The sequence below is a fragment of the Phyllostomus discolor genome, chromosome 12 (assembly GCF_004126475.2).
Source record: "Phyllostomus discolor isolate MPI-MPIP mPhyDis1 chromosome 12, mPhyDis1.pri.v3, whole genome shotgun sequence".
Lineage (NCBI taxonomy): Eukaryota > Metazoa > Chordata > Mammalia > Chiroptera > Phyllostomidae > Phyllostomus > Phyllostomus discolor.
Window position 1 is genome coordinate 15,689,090 of NC_040914.2, and position 22,585 is coordinate 15,711,674.

Consider the following 22,585-nt stretch of genomic DNA (forward strand, 5'->3'; position numbering starts at 1 on the left):
GTTGCTCCCACGGAAAAATAATTGCTTATGGTCAGGTGTTATGCATGTGTTGAGGCATTTCGACTACCAGGGGCTGAACGAATCCGGCTGTTTTCTTAGACTCCGAGAAAATTGATCCAGGTTGTGGGTTTTGGAGCCGGCCCTATCGCCTCGGGCGGTGGGTGGAGGGGCGCGGGCAGCTGATCTTGTTCTCCTCTGGGATGCCGGGAAATGTAGTCCATGAGCCCCCGCAAAGTAGAAGATAACTTCCGCTGCAGGAGGTTTAGCTCGCGGCCTCGTTTCTCTCCGGGAGGTGAGTGAGCCCCGGGATCCCACAGCCTCTTTCAAGTTTTGTGACCTGGTCGTGGGATCAGCCGGGCCGGCCCCCGGTCCCAGAAGAAAAGCCGCGGTTCGAGGCAGAGAGTGGGTTTGAGGGGCCGGGCGCGGCGGGGAGGGCGCTTGCCTTCCCCTGGCCCCAGCCCCTGTGTTTGGGGCGTTTCGCGAGTACCCAGGTTAGGGGCCTACCGGAGTCACCTAGGGTTTGAAGGTCTCCCCGGCTGTCCCGTTAACCCGCCTTCCCCCACCCCTTCCACACTCTTGCCACTGTCCAGCCATATAACACTGGTGAGAACTTTAATCTATGCCTCAGTTTCCTTTTCTGTAAAAGGATGATAGTACAAAGTTTGTGTTTGTTTTGTGAATCAGTAGTATAGTACAAGCGAAATGTTTTGACAGTTCAGACATCTGGCAAGGCGTGAGCTGTTAACATTAGTATTGTAATCAGAAAAGTATCCCTTTCTCTGCAAGTTCCTCGAAGTTCCACTGGCTCTTTCTGATCCCCGCAGAAAAGCAGGCTATGCCCGGGCTGCTTATGACCTGTTTTTAAGGAAGACTGAGTCATAGATATCCCCTGGTGTTTCCAGGATGAGACAGGATGGTGGTATATGCCAGCCTCCTTTCCTTGCCCAGCCCTGAGTTCTGAAAGGGGGCTGTAGAAAGGAGGGGCGTGAGCCCGGGGTCCCGGGCTGCACCATCCCCCTGCAGCAGGACTTAGCATTCATTACTCTTCTTTGTTCCAAGCGGTAGAAGGCATTTCATTCATTAGCAAATGTTTCTGTTACAAAGGTGTTCGTTTATTGTTAAATAATTATGACAGTATGTGGAACATATACAGGACATGTGTGCTGGGCATAATAATTAAACATTGAGTGCGAAGTATCATTGTGAGGGCTTTATAAAAATTAACATATTTAACCTTCACGAGGCCCTGTGAAACGAATATTGTTATGACCTCTACTTTGCAGATGAGGGGGGAGAGGGAGAGAGAGAGAGAGAGAGAGAGAGCAGTGACTTAACCATCACACTGCTGGTGAGAGCAGTAGGGTTTGCATCTAGGGCTTGCATTTCGTATATCTTTGTATATCCTTGGTCCCACAGTTTCAAATCCCAAAATTGGAATTAGGAAACAAAATAGGAAAACTATCTACAGAAATATTCAACCATAGGAAACTGGCTGCAAAGCTGTCATCTGGGATCAAATTGTGGAGGTAGGTTGGAATTTTATTGTAGAGGATTTTGAAAGTAGGGTATGTGAGTTTGGAAATTTTTGAAAGTGCTTAATTTGATTTGTGATAATATTTGTAGTCCATATTCTGGTTATGGTAAAAAATGCACATTCATTGTAATGAATTCAGATAATACCAAAATAAAGAAAAACATTAAGAATTACCCATAGTATGCCCCGGCTGGTGTGGCTCAGTGGATTGAGCACCAGCTGTGAACCAAAGGGTCACTGGTTTGATTCCCAGTCGGGGCACATGCCTGGGTTGTGGGCCAGGTTCTGGCGCTCAAGAGGCAACCACACATTGATGTTTTTCTTCCTCTCTTTCTCCCTCCCTTCTCCTCTCTCTAAAAATAAATAAATACATAAATTTTTTAAATAAAGACTTACCCAAATACTAGAATATAGACAATTATTAACTTTTAAAACACATGTCTGTTTAGACTTTTAAAATGTGTGTGTATATATATATACACACACAGAAATATATATGTTATGGCATTGGTACCACACTGTTCATAGTTACTCTCTAAACTTTTTACTATGGAAATGTCCAAACACACCGAAAGTATAGCATCATGAACTTCTATATAACAATCACCCTGCTTCAATCCTTGCTAATCTTACTGCTTTTCTTCTTCCCATGTACACATTTCTCCCTCTCTAGTAAGATAGTATAGTAAATATAGACTATAGTCTAGTATAGTAAAATACTATGCTCTAGTATTTTAAAGGAAATGTCAAAGTCAGTAGGACTTAAAAATTACCATAAATTCTTTATATGTGATGACCAAGGGAGGAGAGATCATGTTAGTTTGCTAGAGCTGCTGTAAGAAAATGCCACAGACTAGGTGGCTTACACAGCAGAGATTCATTTTCCCACAGTTTTGGAGCTGAAAGTCCGAAATACAGATGTCAGCAGGTTCAGTTTCTTCTGAGGCCTCTCTCCTTGGCCTGCACATGGCCGCCTTCTTCCTGTGCTCTCACGTGGCCTTTCCTCTGTGGCTTGCATGCTCCTCCTGTCCCTCTGTGCATACAGATCTCCTTTTATAAGGACACAGCTGGATTGGATTAGGTCCCACCCTATTGTTCTCATTTTAACTTAATCACCCCTTTAAATGCCCTACCTCCAAGTACAGTCACATTCTGAGGCACTGTGGGTTAGGGCTTCAACAGATGAGTTTTGGGGACACTCAACTCATGACAGATGTTAACTGCAACTCTAAAGTTTCTGCTCTCAGCAATGTTACTTGTATGACAAAGTTAGAAAGACTCAGGGAAGGAAGATGATGCTGTGTTTTTTTTTTTTTGGTCTTTAGGAGTTATTCTTAACCACTTAGAAGTTACTGTTGGCATATTAACTCTCAGTTTCTTCTCTCTCTCCTGTTGGGCTGCAGGGACCTGTTTCATGGACCTCGTCATATTCTTCTCAGAGCACCCAGCAAGAGGGCAGCAGAGAGGAGTTAGTTACCCAGTGAGTAAGTGTGATTCACGTAGCCATCCAAAAGGGTGCTACAGCTTGGGATTAGAGAACAGAAAAGAAAGATAATTGATATCCACATTCCTTGTGTTTTATTTTGCTTTCAGTGGGTTGTAGAATCTACCAACTTCCTGAGTATTTAAAAGTTGGTGCACACTTATGCACAATATTGTCATGATGTAAAACAAATCTCCTTAGAGACACTTCACATTCATGTTCAATTTTGTCTTTGTTGCATGGGGACCAGAATGGAGATGGTGAGAATGGTTCACATATGTCAGGCCCCTCATATGACTCAGAGAATTTCCACTGCTCTCCTGTACTAACTCATTTTTTTAAGATCGTATTTATTTATTTATAGACAGAGGGGATAGGAAGGAGAAAGAGAGAGAGACACACATCAATGTGTGAGAGATACATCAGTTGGCCTGCAACCCAGGCATGTGCTCTATCCAGGAATCGAACCAGTGACCTTTTGGTTCACAGGCCAGCACTCAATCCACTGAGCCACACCAGCCAGGGCTCATTTTCTTTTTTCTATAACAGTGCTAGTATGGGTCTCATTTTGAAATAAAGAAACAGGCACAGACAATTGAATAAATGACCTGGAGGCATAGTCAGCAAGGTGCAGAAAGTCCAAAACCTAAAACTAATTTGCCAGGACCTGAGGTCAGCAGCTAGATTTGAAGCCTAGCTCTAGTGCTCTATGCCCGGACAACACTGGGCAGGTCACTTAGCTTCTCTGTGCCTCCATCGTCTTACCTGTTGAATAAGGGTAATACCTACATCCTGAAGTTTTTGTGAAGATTAAATGAGAGATGAGCCACAATTTGTGTAGCACAGTGGATTGAGCACGGCCTTCGAACCAAAGGGTCTCCAGTTCAATTCCCAGTCAGGGCACATGCCTGGGTTGCAGGCCAGGTCTCCAGTACGAGGTGCATGAGAGGCAACCACAGACTGATATTTCTCTCCCTCTCTTTCTTCTTCCCTTCCCCCGTCTCTAAAAATGAATAAATAAAATCTAAAAAAAAGAGAGAGAGAGAGATGATATGATATGTAAAATGCTGGAAATATGCCTGGCACATAGTAGATATCTATGTATTATAGACTAGAATTGTCCTTTTTCTATTATAGATGAGTATACAGCATGAAAAATGTGGCAAATTAGTGAAAGGACAAAAAAATCTTTGAAGGCATTCTTTTCTCCCCAACTTTCTGCTTTGGTACTTCAATTCCATCATACAGTTGAGCAAAGATGAATAGCTTCTGTGATAACCTTTGTTCAAACCTAAAGCTAATTTGCTGTCTTACGAACTTAGAGAATCTCTGGGGGGTGTTTGTGTGGTCCCTACTGCTTTAAAAAGGTCTAAGTCTGTGCTATCTAATATTGTAACCATTAGCCACATGTGACTTTTGAGCACTAGAAATGTGGCTAGTGCTAATTAAGACGCACAATGGATTTCAAAGACAGTATGAAAAAAGAATGTAAACTATCTCAATAATTTTTATATTATTAGTTGAAATGGTAATATTTTAGATATATTCAAATAAAATTTATCATTAAAATTACGCTGACTTTTTACATTTTTTAATTGAATTTATTGGGGTGACTGGTTAATAAATTATATAGGTTTCAGGTGTACAGTTCTATAATACATCATCTGTATATTTTATTGTGTGTTCACCACCCCAAGTCAATGTGTCTACTAGAAACGTTTAAATGACCCAGGTAGCTTGCGTTATATTTCTGTTGAGACAGCAGAAATGGAAGCCTCGCTTTTTACTCTGAGGATTTGCCTCCAGGGTCATTTACAAGTCACTCTTGCCTCTTACACCTCCAGGGGCATCTTACAGTGAAGAGAAGCAGGTAATCAGCAGGCCTGAGTGCTGGGCCCTGCCCCACCCTGCCCCTGGCTTCCTGGGCGCCCTTGGGCGGTTCACAGAACTCGGGGAGAGACACAATAGAGTAGTGTGTGGTTCTCAAACTCTGGTCACATCAGACTCTCCTGGGGACTCGGTGACAAATAGAAAGACTCCAGCCTTTCACTGTTTCAATGCATGGAGCTCTGTTAGCTTTTGGGGTGATTTTGATGCTGTTCTGGTCACCTCCTATTCACCCTGTTTAGGAAGGAGGATAATTATTGTCTCAATCTTTAGAATTTTTAGGAAGATCAAATAACACACTACATGTTAGGCATTCGTGTAAATGGTGCCCTGGTAGGTAGCAAGTCAGCTGCTGTGAATGTCAGCTACTGTAACTACTATTGGGAGTGTTTTGTGACTCGCCCCCGTTTCCTTGTGGGCAAAATTAGGTGGTTAGAATTGGTTTTGGTACCCCCTCTGATCCTAACAAACCTTGATTCTAATCCTTTTTATCAGCATCAGAGAGGAAGAGGAGCTTGTAATTTGTGTTCACTCTTTAATTTTTTTCCCCCTTGGGCAATGGGGCAGTCTGTCAGGGTTAGTAGAACAGTTGGAGGTGAAAAGCCCAAAGTCTGGCTGAACCTAGAGGACTGTTTTTGGTCGACTTTACCCAGGTGTGACCAGACACCAACAGCATCAACATCACCTGGGACACAAATGGAGATTCTGAGTCCCTGTCCTTTGTCTTCTGATTTAGAATTTTGGGGGGTGAGACATAAGCAGCTGTATCTTTTTATTTTTTATTTTTTGGGGAGAGGGGAAGGGAAGGAGAAAGAAAGGGAGAGGAACATCAATGTATAGTTGCCTCTTATGCGCCCCTTACTGGGGACCTGTCCTGAAATCCAGGCATGTGCCCTGACTAGGAATTGAACCCATGACCCTTTGGTTCACAGGCTGGCACTCAATCCACCAAGCCACACCGGCCAGGACAAGCAGCTGTATCTTCACAGGGTCTCCAGTCGATTCACAGTCCATTATAGTTTTTGAAGGACTGGTAGAAAGAACAGACTTTTCATTTTTTACAAAAAAAAAAAATTCTGATTCCCTCTGGCTAAATCACACCGCCTTCAATATCAGATATCAGGATGGCTGTTTCTCCCTTGATTCAGGTCTCTGCCTAAACATAAGAGCGGCCTTCCATGACAGAAACTTCGTCTGTCACAGCCCCTCCTTGTGCCTCTCACCCTGCCTTACAGTTCCTCACAGCACCTCTCACCCTGTCGCTGGTTTGTTATCATCTTTGTTCCCCATTATAATGTCAACACCATGGGGTCAGGGGCTTTGCCTGTTTTGAATTTAGAGGGAAGTGATTCTTTTAATTTAATTTTATTTTTAACTTTCAAATATTATTTCAAACATTAACAATCTTCTCTTTAAATGCAAAATAACTGATAAAAAGAAGAACATTGAAAAACATACCATACACTACTAACCCTTTGCTCCATAACAGACAGCCTTTGGTACTTGCTTTTAGGTAATTAGGGGGAAAGAACCCTTAAAATTATTCTTTCTATCCAAAAGAAACATACTGGAGGTATTCTATTTAACAGAGGTGTGATCTCCATTCAAAAATGGTTTCTCAGTTCATTAGCAGCCTTGCCCCGTGCTGTTCCCATCCTGTCCTTCTAGAGCCAATCTTTGTTTGAGCCAGTGTTCCTAAAACTGGCGGCAGTCACAAATATGGACGCTTCGTGGACTGTGTGTCACTCCTGCACAGGGGCCATGCTAATCTCCTCGGTATTGTTTGAAGCTGCTCGGGAGTGGTTCTTGGTGTGGCCAGCTCTCTGCTGACAGTCTCCCCAGCCCCGGCCTCTTCCCACTCAGATCTGTCTGCTGGGAGAGGAATCTGTTTCCAACACGAAAGTAATCTTACTCTCCCCTCCTCAAGTCCTCTGCTGTTTTCCTGCTGCCCTGTGGATATAACCGGGACTTTCATATCATCGTGGTTTGAATCCTGCCTTCCTGCTGTCCTTTTCTGTCTGTCTGTCCTCACTTACGTTGCAACATTGGTTCTCTAGCAGTTTTTTGGTAATTCTGCTTCTCTTGGGCTAATAGGACGTGGTCATCCTCCCAGGTGCAGATCAAGCTGCCTTTATGTAGAACCCGCTCCACCTGAGTGCGGGCCCTGAGGCCAGGACCTTGTGCCTCTGGAGGACCCTGGTCACTCCTCCGCTACTTGGCATGTGTAGTATAAGTAGGAGCCTGGGTAATTGTGTCTCTTTCAATAAGATTTCCATAAGTGTTCAACAAATTGATAGACGGACTTAATGAAGAATTAATGTTAGCCTGGCCCAAGTCAGTGTTGCTCAGATGGTTTTAGCTTCATCCCATAACTAAAAGATTGCAGGTGAGATTCCCAGTCTGGGTGTGGGCACTTTTGTGACCCCAAGTCTGGACACGTATGATCCCCAAACATCTGATCTAGGTGTTGATCCCTGGTCTGGGTGTGTATCGATATTTCTGTCTCTCCCTTTCTCTCTCCCTTTCCCTCTAAAAAAAAAGCAGTGACAAAGGAAAAAGTCCTCAGATGAGGATAAAAAGAAAAATAAGTTAGCCTGTCTAGTGATAATTATGCAGGCAATGAAGTAATTGTTCTTGATATTTTGATGAACCCATTCTGTGGATTTCGCAACAGGATTCCATGTAGGCATGTTTTAAAAATGGTATTTTTAAAAATCTATAGGCTCTTTTCCTTCTAAAGATGATCTTGATCTTGACTGAGGACAGCAAATGTGGTGAAAGACTCAGAGGAAAAACTTAGAGATAAAACCCCTGCTCTCCAAGTCCTCCCAACGGGGATCAGACTCAGATCTTACAACTCAGAGACCTTAGATCAGTTCAGCTAGGCTCCCCACATGCCTCTGCCTGACGGTGGGTTCATTCCTCAGGACACTGCCGAGCAATTACTGTGTTACAGGTTCTGTTTTAGGTGCTGGGGCCATAATCCCGAGGAAGCAATCACAAGGGAGACAGTTGATTTACTCATTGTCCCCTTTCCCCTGGAGGTGATGGAAAGATCTCCCTGCAAATCACTCTTACTGAGCAGAAGTCGCTGGGCAAATATAGAGCCAGAACAAAGTGACTTACAAATTCCAAGGATATTTCTTCCAAGACTGGAAGGTTTGACATTGCCCTCTTTCATACTAGGGTTCTTCTATCTGAAGTCGAATGACTAATCATAATTAACTAATAAATAATTGAGCAATAGTTAACTAATGATAATCTCTTAACTTAGGCACCTTACTCTCAATTCCCACCCCCCCCCCACCCCGCAATCCAATTTTTACACTGAGAGCTACAAGGAGAACTTGGGTCAGAGCCACCGCGTGTGGTCGGGCAGGGCCCTCACTGTGCATGGGCTCCAGGAGGAAGGGGTGTGGGTATCCAGACTCCAGCCTCACTCTGCTCATCAAACTGTGCGGCCACAGCCTGCCCAAGGAAGGGGTGCCTTGACTGTGTAAAGCAGCCACATGGATGACTGCGAGTGAATGTTTAAGCTGCTGGACACTGTTCCAAATGTTTTATGTGTAGTCACCTAGACTGACTAACTTCCCTCTGCAGTTTTATGACGTGGTGATGATTATTTTTATCCCCAACATTCAGATCGGTCGCTGAGGCACATAGGACTAGCAGGTCGGAGAGGCCAGTATTCAAAGACCAGTGGTCTCACTGCAGGGCCTACAGCATTCACAGCTCCTTCCTCTTCTCCCTCAAGCAGCTTCTTTGGCTTCACGTCCTCTCCCTGTTTCTGTCTCTCCTTTATCGCTAGCTCTCAATCCCTCTTTTCTTTTCCAGTGATCCCTTAAACTCCCATCTGCTTATATTTGTCTTTAGAAGCAACAGAGAGACGAGATCCAGAGTACTGGCCTGCCGTGAGAGCCTCAGCTTCCCCGTCTGTGAAGTGGGAACGACAGTCCTCTTCTTCATTGATTGAGAGTGTCCTAAAATGCCAGGTGCTGTGCCAGCGGCATCACATGAATTAGCTCATGTGTTCCCCCACAATAATCCTGGGACCAACATTCTGTTTTTATCCCCCTATTACAGCTGAGGATGGGCCCAGAGGTATAGGCAATTGGGCCAGAGTCACGCGACGGACACAACAGTAGCTTCTTCCCAGGTACGTGGGAGGTACCTTAATGAAACAATGCCAAAAGTTTCACAAGGTCCGCAGCATGTCCTTAGTGCTTATTTTATGTTAAGCATTGACATTTTGTTATTTATTTTTACCATGACTGTGATTGCTATAGCTTGTTCATTTAAATGACATAGTACCTAATTACCTAGCTTATGGTTAAATAAATCCCACAGAGTCACAGGTTTTTCATTTCTTTTCATCTCCATGATAGTCTTTTTTCTAAATTATTTTTTTAAATTTTTATTTATTTATTTTTTAGACAGATGAGAAGGGGGGGAGAAAAACATCAATGTGTAGTTGCCTCTCACACGCCCCCTACTAGGACCTGGCCTGTAGCCGAGGCATGTGCCCTGACCAGGAATCGAACTGGCAACCCTTTGGTTTGCAGGCCAGCATTCAATCCACTGAGCCACACCAGCCAGGGTTCCATGAGAATCTTTTTAAGGCCCTGCTTTTGAAGTAAATTTGGCAAGGACTTAACAGCTTTTTAAAAACAGTCACCCACCTAGTCAAATTCATAGAGAAAAGATAGTGTTCAGGAGGGGCTGAGGGGATCAGGGTAGAGGGTTATTGTTCGATGAGCACAGTGTTCCAGTGCAGGATGGTGAGAATTTTCTGCAGGTGGGTCGTAGTGATGGTTGCACAATATGAATGCACTGAATGACTATACAAGTAAGTGGTCAAAATGGTAAGTTCTCTTATGTATGTTTTAACAAGAAAATTGTCTATGTAATCTTAAATATTATTGCAAAGGCATCAAGTTAAGTATGAAAAACCAGAGAGAATAACATGTTTCAGGGGTTAAAGGTGATTTTCCTACAACAGAGCAACAGCCTCTGAGGGCTCCATTGATAGGAACCATTTATGAGGCCAAGTTTTATGTTCATGAATATTACTTGCTTTTCTGCTGCTGCTAATGAGGTACCTGAAAGTGTTCTTTTAGCTTTCTGCCCATTCACTCTATTCTTCAACAGTCCTGTGAGCTAGGGGCTCTTAATCGCTGCATTTTACAGATGAGACAATCAAGGCATGAAGCTATTAATAATTTGCCCAAGATTTCACAGCTAATAAGTAGCTGTGTCATCTGGCCCCAGAGATTGCTCTCTTAATGTGGACACTTGACTCTCAATTTCCACTCTCCCCAGGTTCAGATTCTGTACCCAGAGAGCTCCATGAACTTGTATTAGGGGCACCATGTGTGGTAGGTCGGGCCACTCACTGCTCAGGGGCTCTTAGCTGGGGGGGTGGGGCCTAGAACCCAGTCCGCACTCTGCTCATCAAGCCCCCCCACTCCCCCTAGGGAAGGGGCACCATTGCTTTTTCACATAAACCAGCCATGTGTGTTAGTGACATCCCTGACCAGAATCTAATGGCTTTTTTTTCTCCTTCCCCCTTGTGCCTTCCCAAGACTCAGCCCTCCCCCAAAAGAAGGAGGACAAAATGACCAAGTTCCAGGTGAGTTGGGTGTGCCTGTCTAGGTTTTGAATTGTCATCTCATTTCTCCCTGAGTAGACACATCCTATTTCTTTCTCTGAGGAAGGATTAAAGAGAACAGTAGGCATGTGGGACCCTCTCAGTTGCAATGAAAAATAAATCTCCTACTTTACTACTGTTTTCCTTACAAAACATGTGTTTTCATTTTTCTATGTGCTTTTCCTCACATGCATTGCTAACTTTATATTTGTAATTATTCTATCACTTAAATTCTCAAATTATGCCTTTTCTGATTAATATTATATATGCTACATTTTTCTTTATCTCTTTATATTAAAAGATATTTTAATTTATTTTTAAAGAGAGGGGAAGGAAGGAGAGAGAGAGTGAGAGAAACATCAATGTGTACTTGCCTCTCATGTGCCCCCTACTGGGGACCTGGCCCACAACCCAGCCAGGACTGGGAATGTGCCCTGAATGGGAATCAAACCAGCTACCCTTTGGTTTGCAGGCCGGTGCTCAATCCACTGAGCCACACCAGCCAGGGCTATACCCTACATTTTTAATGGCAACATATATTCCCTTGAATTGATGTACTCTGTGTGTGTCTCTCATAAGTTTTTCCCATTCATGGACATTTAGGTAGATTAGAATTTTTACCGTTTTAATGAGCATTGTAATAAGACTTTTCCTATTATGACCATTTTCCTCAAAAGTGAATTTGGAAGAGTTTGCCATTCTTTGTTCTTAATGTTTAGGAACTCCAAATTGAAAAAGCACGTTTGGCATGTGGAAACATAGGTATTTTGTGTGTAGGATATCTCAGTGCAGCATGGTGCAGCAGGCCCTAACTGACACGTCGCACACAGAGAATATTATTAGGTATCCTTTTTTTCTTTAAAGTTTCTTAAAATCAAAGCTATTAATGCACACAGTTTAAAGAGCCAAATAAGGTCGTTTTATAAAGCATATATGAGAAGACATAGCTCCTTTTCCATGTCCTTCCCATCTGCCCCTCCCCCTAGGCAGCCACTCTCAACTGTAGCTGATAGTTTGGTGTTGAGGGAAACCAAGATGTCATTCCAAAATGTGCCTCTTGGACATAAAAACTATTTTGAGCTGAAGACAATTAAGAAGCAGCAAATTCAGGAAAAGCTCTCCCTATCCTCCCTTTTCTGTCTAAAGGCAGAATATAAATTCTCCTTTTCCTGGGATAGTTCTTACCCTCCCAGAGATGCACCAGAGGAATCTGCAGACAATCCTTACTCCATTCGTTCCCTCCTATATATTTCCCTTCCAACAGTCTGCCATCTTAGGAAGCCTAAAACCGATCTCCTTTGTCTTGTTATTTCTCTACAAAGTTGTTCTTTGTTGATGCTACATAAGCCAGAGTTCTAACTTGCTCCCTTGAGTTACTTTTCATTGAGGTTTCTCCCACATGATGTGTGCTGCATGTATTAATAAACTGTTTTGCTGTTGTTAACTGATCCAGCTGAAAACCTAAGATGGGTAAAGTTTTGCCTTCCCTATCGTGTCTGCTCCCACCCTTGGCACTGTCTGCATTTTTACAACAAGTGTGCATTGCTTTGTTATTCTTATGTTGTCTGCAGTTAGCATGGGTTGCCAGGGTTAGCACAGGGCATCCCCAGGCAGTGCAGAGTGCCCCAGTGGTCACTGGGTACTGGCCAGCAGCTCCTCCAGCGCTTGCTCCCGGCAGTTGCTGTGGACCAGCAGCACCTCCCTGATCCAGTCCTGCTGGAAGCCCATGTCACTGAACTGTTCCTAGAGGCGCAGGAACTGCTCTGCCTGGCTCTCAGAGAACTGGAATATCTCCATGGCCTCCTTCCCCAGGCCCTCCTCATAGCCCCGCCTCAGCAGCTGGTCACAGGTGCTAAAGTCGCTGAGAAACTGGCTCGATCTCTGCTGTCCCATTTTTTGCAGAGCCATGATAGCGCTGTGCAGGGGATACCCCAGGGCGACCACCAGCCCAATAAGGTCTTGCTCCTCACTGATGAATTGATGAGATGAAGAATTATCTGGCCCAAACTGTCGGTTGTGTCAAGGGTGAAAACTCAGGCTGTATGCAAAGCTATGCAAGAATAATAGCAAAATATGAGTGAAAATATTTATGATATATATGCTAAAGAAACAAAACTTAAAATAGGAAGTTTACAGTCATAAGATTAAAAAAACCAATTGGAGTATGAGCAAAAAACAAGAACAGGGACTTAAGAAAAGGTGGAGATGGCCAGCAAATATATGAAAATATGATGAGCTTATTGATAACCAAATAAATACAAATAACCAAAATAAGTTGTTTTTCACCCAGGACTTAAAAATATCGGTTGTATCCAATGTTGTATATGGTACGGAGGATCAGGAATGCTTATATTCTGTTCAGAGCAGGATAAGATAGGGGAAAGTTGAAAAGAAAGTCTGCTATTTTATATAATAATTTTGTTGCATATTCTTTGCATATTCAATTATTATTTTGTTGCATATTCAATTATTCAATTGTTGCATATTCAATTATTCAATTTTGTTGCAAATTCAATCAATTTTGTTGCATATTCAATTATTATTACATAATAATTGAAGTTGCATATTCTTTGACATTGTACTTTCACTTCTTGAAACATCCAAAGAAAATAATTAGGGAGCTAATATCCATGTGAAAAGTTGTTTTTTCCAGCATATATTATGAAAAGAAAAAATTAAAACATAATATGTATTATTTGGAATGTGTAACTACATTATAGTAAAATTGACTCTGGTCTCTTAGAATCTGGAACCACTTTGTACATATTCTTTACACTTTTCTCAGTGTTGCCTTCTCCCAGTGGAGGCTGGTTGTGAGACTGAGGTTTCCTGTGTTTGGTGTTGTAGGAGGCCGTGACCTTCAAGGATGTGGCTGTGGTCTTCACGGAGGAGGAGCTAGGGCTGCTGGACCCATCCCAGAGGAAGCTGTACCAAGACGTGATGGTGGAAAACTTCCGGAACCTGGTCTCAGTGGGTGAGGGCAGGCGCTCTGAGACTGAACGTCAGTCCCCTGTGGTGTTTGTGTTCTTGGCTGTGCAGAACTTTGATGAAGCTCTTCAACTGGGTTCCTGTTTTCTAAGCAGCAAGAGACACAGTGATGGCATTTTTCTGGTCTTCCTCCCCCAGAAGTGTGTTTTGTGAATGGACTGTCAGTTGGGAGTGCGACTGTTACATGTTTTTGGCCTTTCTCAAACTGTGTCATCTCCAGTGAGTGGGTCATGACACCCTTTAGGAAACTGTGCCAGCATTTTTTAATGCAGTAAAATAGGGGAGAAAGTGTCAGAGCCCCTGGCAGTTACTGCACATGGGCAAACCTGCAGCCTGTTGCCAGGACCAGTATGAGAAATGGTGGAGAGACTGTGATGGAAACAGATATTATTTTAAAACGTTTTAACAGTTTTATTGAGCTATAATATGTATACACACATACCTTACTATACAACATGACTCACCCATTGAGAGTATACAATTCAGTACTTTTTAGTATATTATCAAATAGATGTTTTCCCCTGTAATTTATATTTGTGTATACATATCCTGGGGATTTTGCATAAAACGTATCTCCTCTGGTGGGTCACAATTAACAGTTTGGAAAACACTCATTTTGATGTTCTGATGGTAGTGCAATGAGAAATCACATTTTTTCGTGATTTTGGCCTTTAATGTATTAACTTTTAATGTTTGTCCTTGCCTCTTCCCAGGGCATCAGTCCTTCACTGCAGATGTAATCCCCCAGTTAGAGAGAAGAGGAAAGCTTTGGGTGGTAAGGACAGCACCCCAGAGCCAAAGCTCCTCAGGTGAGAGCCGTGCAACTCAGTCCATCCTGCTTCTTGTCACCTCCACTGCCATGATGCTGGTCTAAGTCACTTGTCACCTCCACCGCCACAATGCTGGTTTAAGGCAGTGCCTAGTCTGTGGATTACTGCAGCCATCTTGGCATCATTCTCACTCTCTGTCTTGTCCTTTGACAGTCAGTTCTCCACTCAAAGTGATTCGTGCAAATGTTTGTCAGATCTTGTCAGTCCTTTGCTCAGAACCTCTACTAGCTTCCTATTTGATTTAGAGTGAAATCCAAGTACTTCGAGTGGCTTATCCCATTCCTTGTGGCTGCTGCTCCCTCTCCCCTATCCCTCTATAAATGTGACCTGTCACTTTCTGCCTCATTAGTCTGTAGACTAATTCCGTCTAGTTTTGCCTCTTTGCCCTGCCAAGCATACCCCTGCCTCATACCCCTGTACTTGTTCTTTCATCAGGAGCATTATTTCCCCTTGTCACTCTCTCCACCTCTCCCTTACTTAATATAGGGCTTTTCTCAAATGTTAACCTCATAAGAACAGCCTCCCGTGACCCCTCTGTTCAGAATACTTTCTTCCTCCACTCCCTTCCCTTACCCTGTCTTAGTTGGTGTCCAAGCACTGATCACCACTTAACCATATTAACATTTATTTTTATTTATCTTACTATATTCTCACTGGATTATAATCTCAGGAGAAGAAAAATTCTGTTTTCTTATTACTATATCCTTAGTATATAGAACAGACTTGTAAGAAGGCAGGTTACTATAAATGTTTATTGAATGAATGATGGTTACATGGACCTTTTTGCACTGTTGTCTGAGACCCTTAAAGAGTGGTAATAAAAAAATGTGAGATGAAGGCATCATTCAGAATAGTTTATCCTCCCAAGGAGTGCCTAAATTTATTAGGTGTTTTTGGATATATGTAGCTATATATCCATTAAAGCACACCTAATGAAAACTTAGCTTTTCACTTTTAACCAAATTAATTATCATTTTCTCCCTGAATTTTCTGTAGCCTTTAGTGGTGAGTCATACTGTCTCAGTAAAGAACTGCCTTTTAGAATGAAGGTTCTTGATATCCTCTTTATACGGAGATTCCTTTACTGCTTACAGAGCACCTCTAATTTGTTTTTTGTTAATACTTGTCAAAAGCTACTAAATTTGCCCTGGCTGTGTAGCTTAGTTGGTTGGGTGCCGAAAGGTTGTGGAATTGATCCCTGGTCAGGGCACATACCTGGGCTGGGGGGTGTATGGGGGAGGCAGCCAATCGATGTTTCTCTCACATCGATGCATCTCTCTCCTTCTCTCTCTCCCCTTTCCCTCCTTCTTTCCCCTCCCTCTCTCCCTATCTCTCTCTCTCTCTCTTAAATCAATAAACATATCCTCAGGTGAGGATTTACAAGAAAAAACTATAAATTCATTTCAAACTTAATAAATCCTGCCTTCAGCTTGAAAAACAGTGGTGTGGTCCATATAGGCAAATGAATCTATGTCTGTCAATTTGACAGTCTACTTTCACAGACATTATGCCTGGGGCCCTAAATATGGACTCCTACTTGAAAGTGGAAAAATTTTACACACACAGAAAGGAAGTACAAAAGAACTACAGAGGCTAACAGTCCATAGGCCTGTGGCCACTTTTATACCTTATACTTTTTCTCCCTCCCGAGTGATTCTTGCCACGAGTGTGGGATCAGCATGATTTTCTCATCAGCAACAACCATTTGGTCCAGTCCCTGTCCTATTATGGTGACTATTTGAAAAAGCTCTTTTACATTTGTAACATAGTTCAGACTCCCAAAGAAGTTAAGCTGGGATTTATATACCTATTCAATATTTATTTATGTATGTATTTATTTTATTTTATTTTAAAACATGCGCTGTTAGTTTTTCTGGATTTTTTTAAAAAAAGATTTTATTTATTTATTTTTAGAGAGGGAAGGGAGGGAGAAAGAGAGAGAGAGAGAAACATCAATGTGCGGTTGCTGGGGACAGTGGCCTGCAACCCAGGCATGTGCCCTGACTGGGAATTGAACCACTAAGTTTTAAGTTTGCAGGCCAGTGCTCAATCCATTGAGCCATAACAGCCAGGGCTCAACATATATTTACTGAACACTGTGTCAGGCAGTGTTCTGGGAGTGGTGAGAAACTGGTGAATGATGTAAAATGCTCATCCCCATGGATATTGCATTCAAGTGAGGGAAAATATAAAGGACACAGGTAGTATGTCAGATGGTAATATGTGTTGTTTACAAAGAAGGGAAAGGTGTGTAGAGATTACCAGGGGTGTATTGTGGATAGGGAGACTTTACTATTTGCTTTTGGATAGTAAAAGGCCTCACTGATAAGGTGCTATTTGAAGAGAAACCTGAAAAGAAGTAAGTAGCAAGCTGTCTGGCTAATTGGCAGAGCAGAGTTCTAAGAAGAATAGAAATCTTCTGTCCAGTGTTGACTTTGAGAAACAATTCTATGTCCTATTTATTTAATTTCACAATAGGTTGGCTTCTAATTTTTTACCATGTTTCCCTTCTCAGGTTATAGGAACTTGAATTGCTATGAGGTTTGAGAGTAATGTGTATTGTTACTGTAAACCTTTATGCCCCAACCACCCGACCAGTTGTCCTCCTGAAGGATATTTCTCTGGCAGAGGGGAAGGAGCACTCTCTGCTTATACTCTGAACATTAGACACTCGGGAGAGAAAGTATTTTCTCCCAAACATGTTTTTCCAACCAGCCTGTTGCTTCTATGGCTCCTAACATTGGAGTAAACTTCCAATAAATAATTCAAAGCAAAGGTTTTCAACATTGCCTGGGAGCCCTGGCTGGTGTAGCTCAGTGGATTAAGCACCAGACTGGGAACCGAAGGGTTACCAGTTCAATTCCCAGTCAGGGCACATGCCTGGGTTGTGGGCCAGGTCCCCAGTAGGGGGCACATGAGAGGCAACCACACATTAATGTTTCTCTCCCTCGCTTTCTCCTTCCTTTCTCCACTCTCTAAAAATAAGTAAATAAAATATTTATTAAAAAGAAACATTGCCTGGGGACATCTCCTCTTAATTTGCCTGTAAGGGTTTTACTAGACATTTTGTGCATTTTGGTCAGATGTGCATGCGGTAGGCAGAAGGGAGAAGGCTTTTAATAAAGTGGAGTTTCATTTTTTTAAAGATTCTCTGGGAAGTAGTTTCTTTTTCTTTTTATCCAAAACAGATTTGTAAAAACCGTATTTATTATACTGTGTATAAACCTTTTATACTAAATAAATTTTAATTACATTCTTCTCAAGTTTCTAGTATTTCTGAGACCTCTTCCATGTGTGTTATGTACAGTGAACCCATTTTGAAAAAGCAGTGACATAAGCAAGCCAACCCTAATGGATTACTAAAGCATTTCCCTGTTTTTATTTAAAAATCATAGGGTTCTGCTTTTGTATAACGTTTGTACATCTAGCAATGTAAAATGCTGACACATTTTACAAAACAGAAATGAAATAGAAATTCAGAATCCTTTTGACTCAGTGCTCTTACGTTTTTTAAAAAGAGAACAAAATAATGCGTAACTCAGAATTTTGGTGTGGTTGGCATGCCTCGCTTCATTTTACTTTTTAACCTGCTGCCTGTATGCCAATGATGATGTGGCTGAGCTGTTTGTGCTGCTGCTGCCGCCATAGCCATTTAATGCTGTAAGAATCGCAGCTGCAGCTGCCTATTACTGCATGAAACTTCCTACTACAGCAAGATTAATAACAGCAGCATGCTGAGCAGATAAGGCCTTTTCTTGACTCATTGAGCCTAGTTCAGAAGGCCTTTTCTTCACTCATTGAGCCTGCTCCACTGGCTGCTGAGGACGTGCAGTTGTGGGTTGCTGAGTTGTTGAGTTGTCTAAGAAATATTTTTCTTGCTCTGCAGCCACCAAATGTCTAACTTGTAGCTCACTTATGAAACTTAGTACTATTCTAAATAGGTATCATTGATGCATCATGAATGGGATCCTGGTGGATCATCTCTTGGTTTTTGGAGCCATACAAATCAGAGAATATGATGCATGATGATAAAAAATAGAACTTCTGGTTCAATAAAGCTTTAGGGTGTAAGCCTATGGTCATGACCTTGACATTTCAAAACAAAGCATTCACCTACCCATCACCAAATTCTCTTTATTCTTTTAGGAGACAAGACTCTAAATAACATGGAGATTATTCAAGAAGTTGGATTAAAGTACCTTCCACATGAAGAGTTTTTCTGCTCACAGATCTGGCAACAGATTACCAAGGATTTAACTAGATGTCAAGATTCCATAGTAAATATTCAAGGAGCTGGCTCTCAGTTGGACCAACAAGCTGATACACTCTGTCAATCTGAGGAATTTGGTAAAGCCTGTAATCAGAATTCACATCTTAAGGTTCACCACAGTGTCCACACTGGAGAAAGACCTTACAGAGGCGTGGAATGTGAGAAAGGTTTTATTGAGGACTCTTGTCTTCAAATTAGCAAGATGGCCCATGCAGGAGAGAAGCTCTATAAATGTGAAAAATGTGAAAATGCCTTCCGTCGGTTTTCAAGTCTTCAAGCCCATCAGAGAGTCCACAGTAGAGAGAAATTGTACAAGTATGATATGTCATGTAAGAGTTTTAGTCAGAAGTTATGTCTTCATCATCATCACCGAGTTCCTACAGGAGAAAATCCACACAGATTTGAGGAGTGTGGGAGAAATGTTGGAAAAAGCTCACATTGTCAAACTTCTCTGATAACCCACACATTAGAAAAACCCTATAAATGTGAAGAGTGTGGGGTGGGCTTCAGTCAAAGCTCATATCTTCAAGTCCATCAGAGAGTTCACATGGGAAAGAAACCTTACAAATGTGAAGAGTGTGGGAAGGGCTTCAGTTGGCGTTCACGACTACAGGCTCATCAGCGAATCCACACTGGTGAGAAGCCATACAAATGCGATGCATGTGGCAAGGGCTTTAGTTATAGCTCACACCTTAACATTCATTGTAGAATCCATACAGGAGAGAAACCCTATAAATGTGAGGAGTGTGGGAAAGGCTTCAGCGTGGGTTCACACCTTCAAGCCCATCAGATAAGCCACACTGGAGAGAAACCATACAAGTGTGAGGAGTGTGGGAAGGGCTTCTGTCGGGCCTCAAATCTTCTGGACCATCAGAGGGGCCATACTGGGGAGAAACCCTACCAGTGTGATGCATGTGGGAAAGGCTTCAGTCGTAGCTCAGATTTTAACATTCATTTTAGAGTCCATACAGGAGAGAAACCCTATAAATGTGAGGAGTGTGGGAAGGGCTTCAGTCAGGCTTCAAATCTTCTGGCCCATCAAAGAGGCCACACTGGAGAAAAACCGTACAAATGTGGTACCTGTGGGAAGGGCTTCAGTCGCAGTTCAGATCTGAATGTTCATTGTAGAATCCACACAGGAGAGAAACCATATAAATGTGAAAAATGTGGGAAGGCCTTCAGTCAGTTCTCAAGTCTTCAGGTGCATCAAAGAGTCCACACGGGAGAGAAACCATATCAGTGTGCAGAGTGTGGGAAGGGCTTTAGTGTGGGTTCACAGCTTCAGGCCCATCAGAGGTGCCACACTGGAGAGAAACCATACCAATGTGAGGAATGTGGGAAGGGCTTCTGTCGGGCCTCAAATTTTCTGGCTCATCGTGGAGTCCACACTGGAGAGAAACCATACCGATGTGATGTGTGTGGTAAGCGCTTCAGACAGAGATCATACCTTCGAGCCCACCAGAGGGTCCATACGGGAGAGAAACCATATAAATGTGAGGAATGTGGTAAGGTCTTCAGTTGGAGCTCATACCTCCAAGCCCATCAGAGAGTTCACACTGGAGAAAAACCATATAAATGTGAGGAGTGTGGGAAGGGCTTCAGTTGGAGCTCAAGTCTTATAATTCATCAGCGCATCCATGCTGATGATGAGGGTGACTTTCCTTTATCAGAGAACTCATACAGGAAAGAAGCTTGATAACTTACATGTTTTAATACCTCAAGATGGGTGCTGAAAGAGTCCAATTACCAGACCTGTTATAGAAGACAAAACATTTGTGAAAGAGCCAGTCTTCAGGCAGAGCCCAGCATGTCACAGTGATTGGGTGACCATGCAGCAGAAAAGCCTCGTGAGAGTGGAGATAACACTTCATGCAGAAACTTGACATTTAGTGAGTATTACACAGAAGAGAGGCTTAGGAAGGATGAGTCTGATTCAGAGTTAACCAACAGTACTAAGAGGGAAAAATCAGAAACCTATTCCCCTAGAATGTGTGGAAAGGGTAGTGACTTGGTTGACTGCCAAATGTACTCAGCCTTTTTTTCAGTGCCTAACACGTAAGTGTTCATTAATTGTTAGGTGAGTAAAAGAGAGGACAGCCATATTTGACATTTCTATTCAGTTCACCTCCAGATAGTTCTATAAAACTGTACTTAGGAAAGGAATTCTGCAAGGCTTGGAGGACATTTAAATTATTAAAGACATGGGAGCAGTTTTCCAACCTTTGGGTCCTGTGAACTGGTGTTTATCACAACAAAGGTTGTAACACATTTGGAGGGTCCAGAAATCCATTCAGGGTGTTGTGACCAGCACTTCTGTATGCTAGCAATTGAAGTGTGGTTTGCATGCAGTACGTACATAAATCTCAAGTTTACAGATTCATGACTTTTGACAAAGGTGTACACTTGTGTAACCACCAAGACCAATATGTACAATATTTCTATTAGACCAGAATATTTCCTTGTACATATTTCCAGGCAATCTGATCTCCAGTGGCAACAACTGTTACGATTTCTATCTCATAGATTAGTTAGGTCTGTTATTGAGCTTCATGTGAGTTCAATATGTACTGTTTTGGATTCCTTATGTACCCTTTTGTGTCTAGATTCTGGATTCTTTTGATCAAATATATGATCATCAGTAGATTCAGAGAAAGCATTTGACAAAAATATCTTTTCATGGTGAAAAGTCCTCAGTGAGATAAAAGTCATCTATGAAAATCTTACAAGCTAACATTCCATAAAATAGAATCTGTGATGTATCATTTCATGTTTTGGCAAAAGCTTATTGTCATATTTTTTTACCACCACAATGAAGAAAGTCCTTTGTATTCTTGTAGTCAATTCCTCTTTCCATTGCACCCCAAACATCCTGTAACCACTAGCCTGTTCTCTGTCTGTATAGTTTCCCTTTTCTAGAATGTCATATAAATGGAGTCATACTCTATGTAACCATTGAGTCTGGTTTCTTTCACTTAACAATGCTTCTGTGTTTCATCAGTCTTGATGTACGTTATCAGTAGTCATTCCTTTAATGGCTGAGTGGTATTCTATTATATGGGTGTACCATATTTTGTTTATCCACTTATGACTGCAAAGATATTTGGGTTTCCAGTTTTTAGTGGTGATGAAGAAAGCAGATATAAATGTTTATATACAAGTTTGTGTGTCAATATAAGTTTTATTTGTCTTAGTAAATACAAGGGTGGGATTGCTGAGTTGTATCATGAGTATGTTCAACTTTATGAAAAACTGACAAGCTTTCCTAAAATGGGCATAACCATTTTGCATTCTCACCATCATTGCCTATCAGAATTTTGCTTTTGTTTTTAGCATTTCATGGGTTAGTAGTGGCATGTCATTTTGGTTTTAAGTGACATTTTCCATATTACTGTGATACCCACCGATCTTTGTATATGAATGTTTACTATTCATATACCCTATTTTCTTTTGTGAACTCTAGTTCTTGATTTTTTTAGAATTCTTTATATGTTCTGGATACATGTTCTTTGTCAGTTATGTGTTTGTAAATATTTTATCCCTCTGTGTAAATTGTGTTTTTATTTCATTAATTATTTTTCACAGATGGGGTTTTTCCAAATTATTGATGAAGTTTAATTTTTGTCTTCCATGGATTGTGCTTTTGGTTTCAGATATAAGAACTCTTCCTAATTGAAGATCACAACATTTTTTTCCTCTTTTAAAAATTAAATTCTTTAGGGTGGCATTGGTTAATAACATAGAAGTTTACCCCCTTTTTAGCTAAAAATTTTATGATTGCAGGTTTCATATTTAGGGCTATAATCCATATGAATTTATAAAGTGTGAGGTCGAGGTCCATTTTTTTTTCATATGAACATCCAATTAAGTATCCTTTTAACATCAAATTGCTGTTCATTGCACTTTTGTAAAAAATTCGTTGACCTACTCGTGTGGGTCTTTCTGGCCT

General features: G+C 41.8%; 1 protein-coding gene across 6 annotated transcripts; it reads left to right on the top strand.

Moving 5' to 3' along the window:
- The first annotated feature begins 184 nt into the window (after positions 1-184).
- On the top strand, positions 185-21,710 carry ZNF45 (zinc finger protein 45). 6 transcript variants are annotated; one of them, XM_036013000.1, is made up of 6 exons: positions 2,930-3,014; positions 10,224-10,279; positions 10,487-10,533; positions 13,399-13,525; positions 14,253-14,348; positions 18,516-21,710. In XM_036013000.1, the coding sequence occupies exons 2-6, from the start codon at positions 10,273-10,275 to the stop codon at positions 20,333-20,335; spliced, it is 2,097 nt and encodes a 698-aa protein (XP_035868893.1). In that variant the 5' UTR covers positions 2,930-3,014; positions 10,224-10,272; the 3' UTR covers positions 20,336-21,710. The 6 variants fall into 6 exon arrangements, with proteins under 6 accessions (XP_035868891.1, XP_035868894.1, XP_035868893.1 ...); XM_036012999.1 differs by lacking the exon at positions 2,930-3,014 and adding an exon at positions 7,474-9,060; XM_036012998.1 differs by lacking the exons at positions 2,930-3,014; positions 10,224-10,279 and adding an exon at positions 185-292.
- Positions 21,711-22,585: the final 875 nt, after the last annotated feature.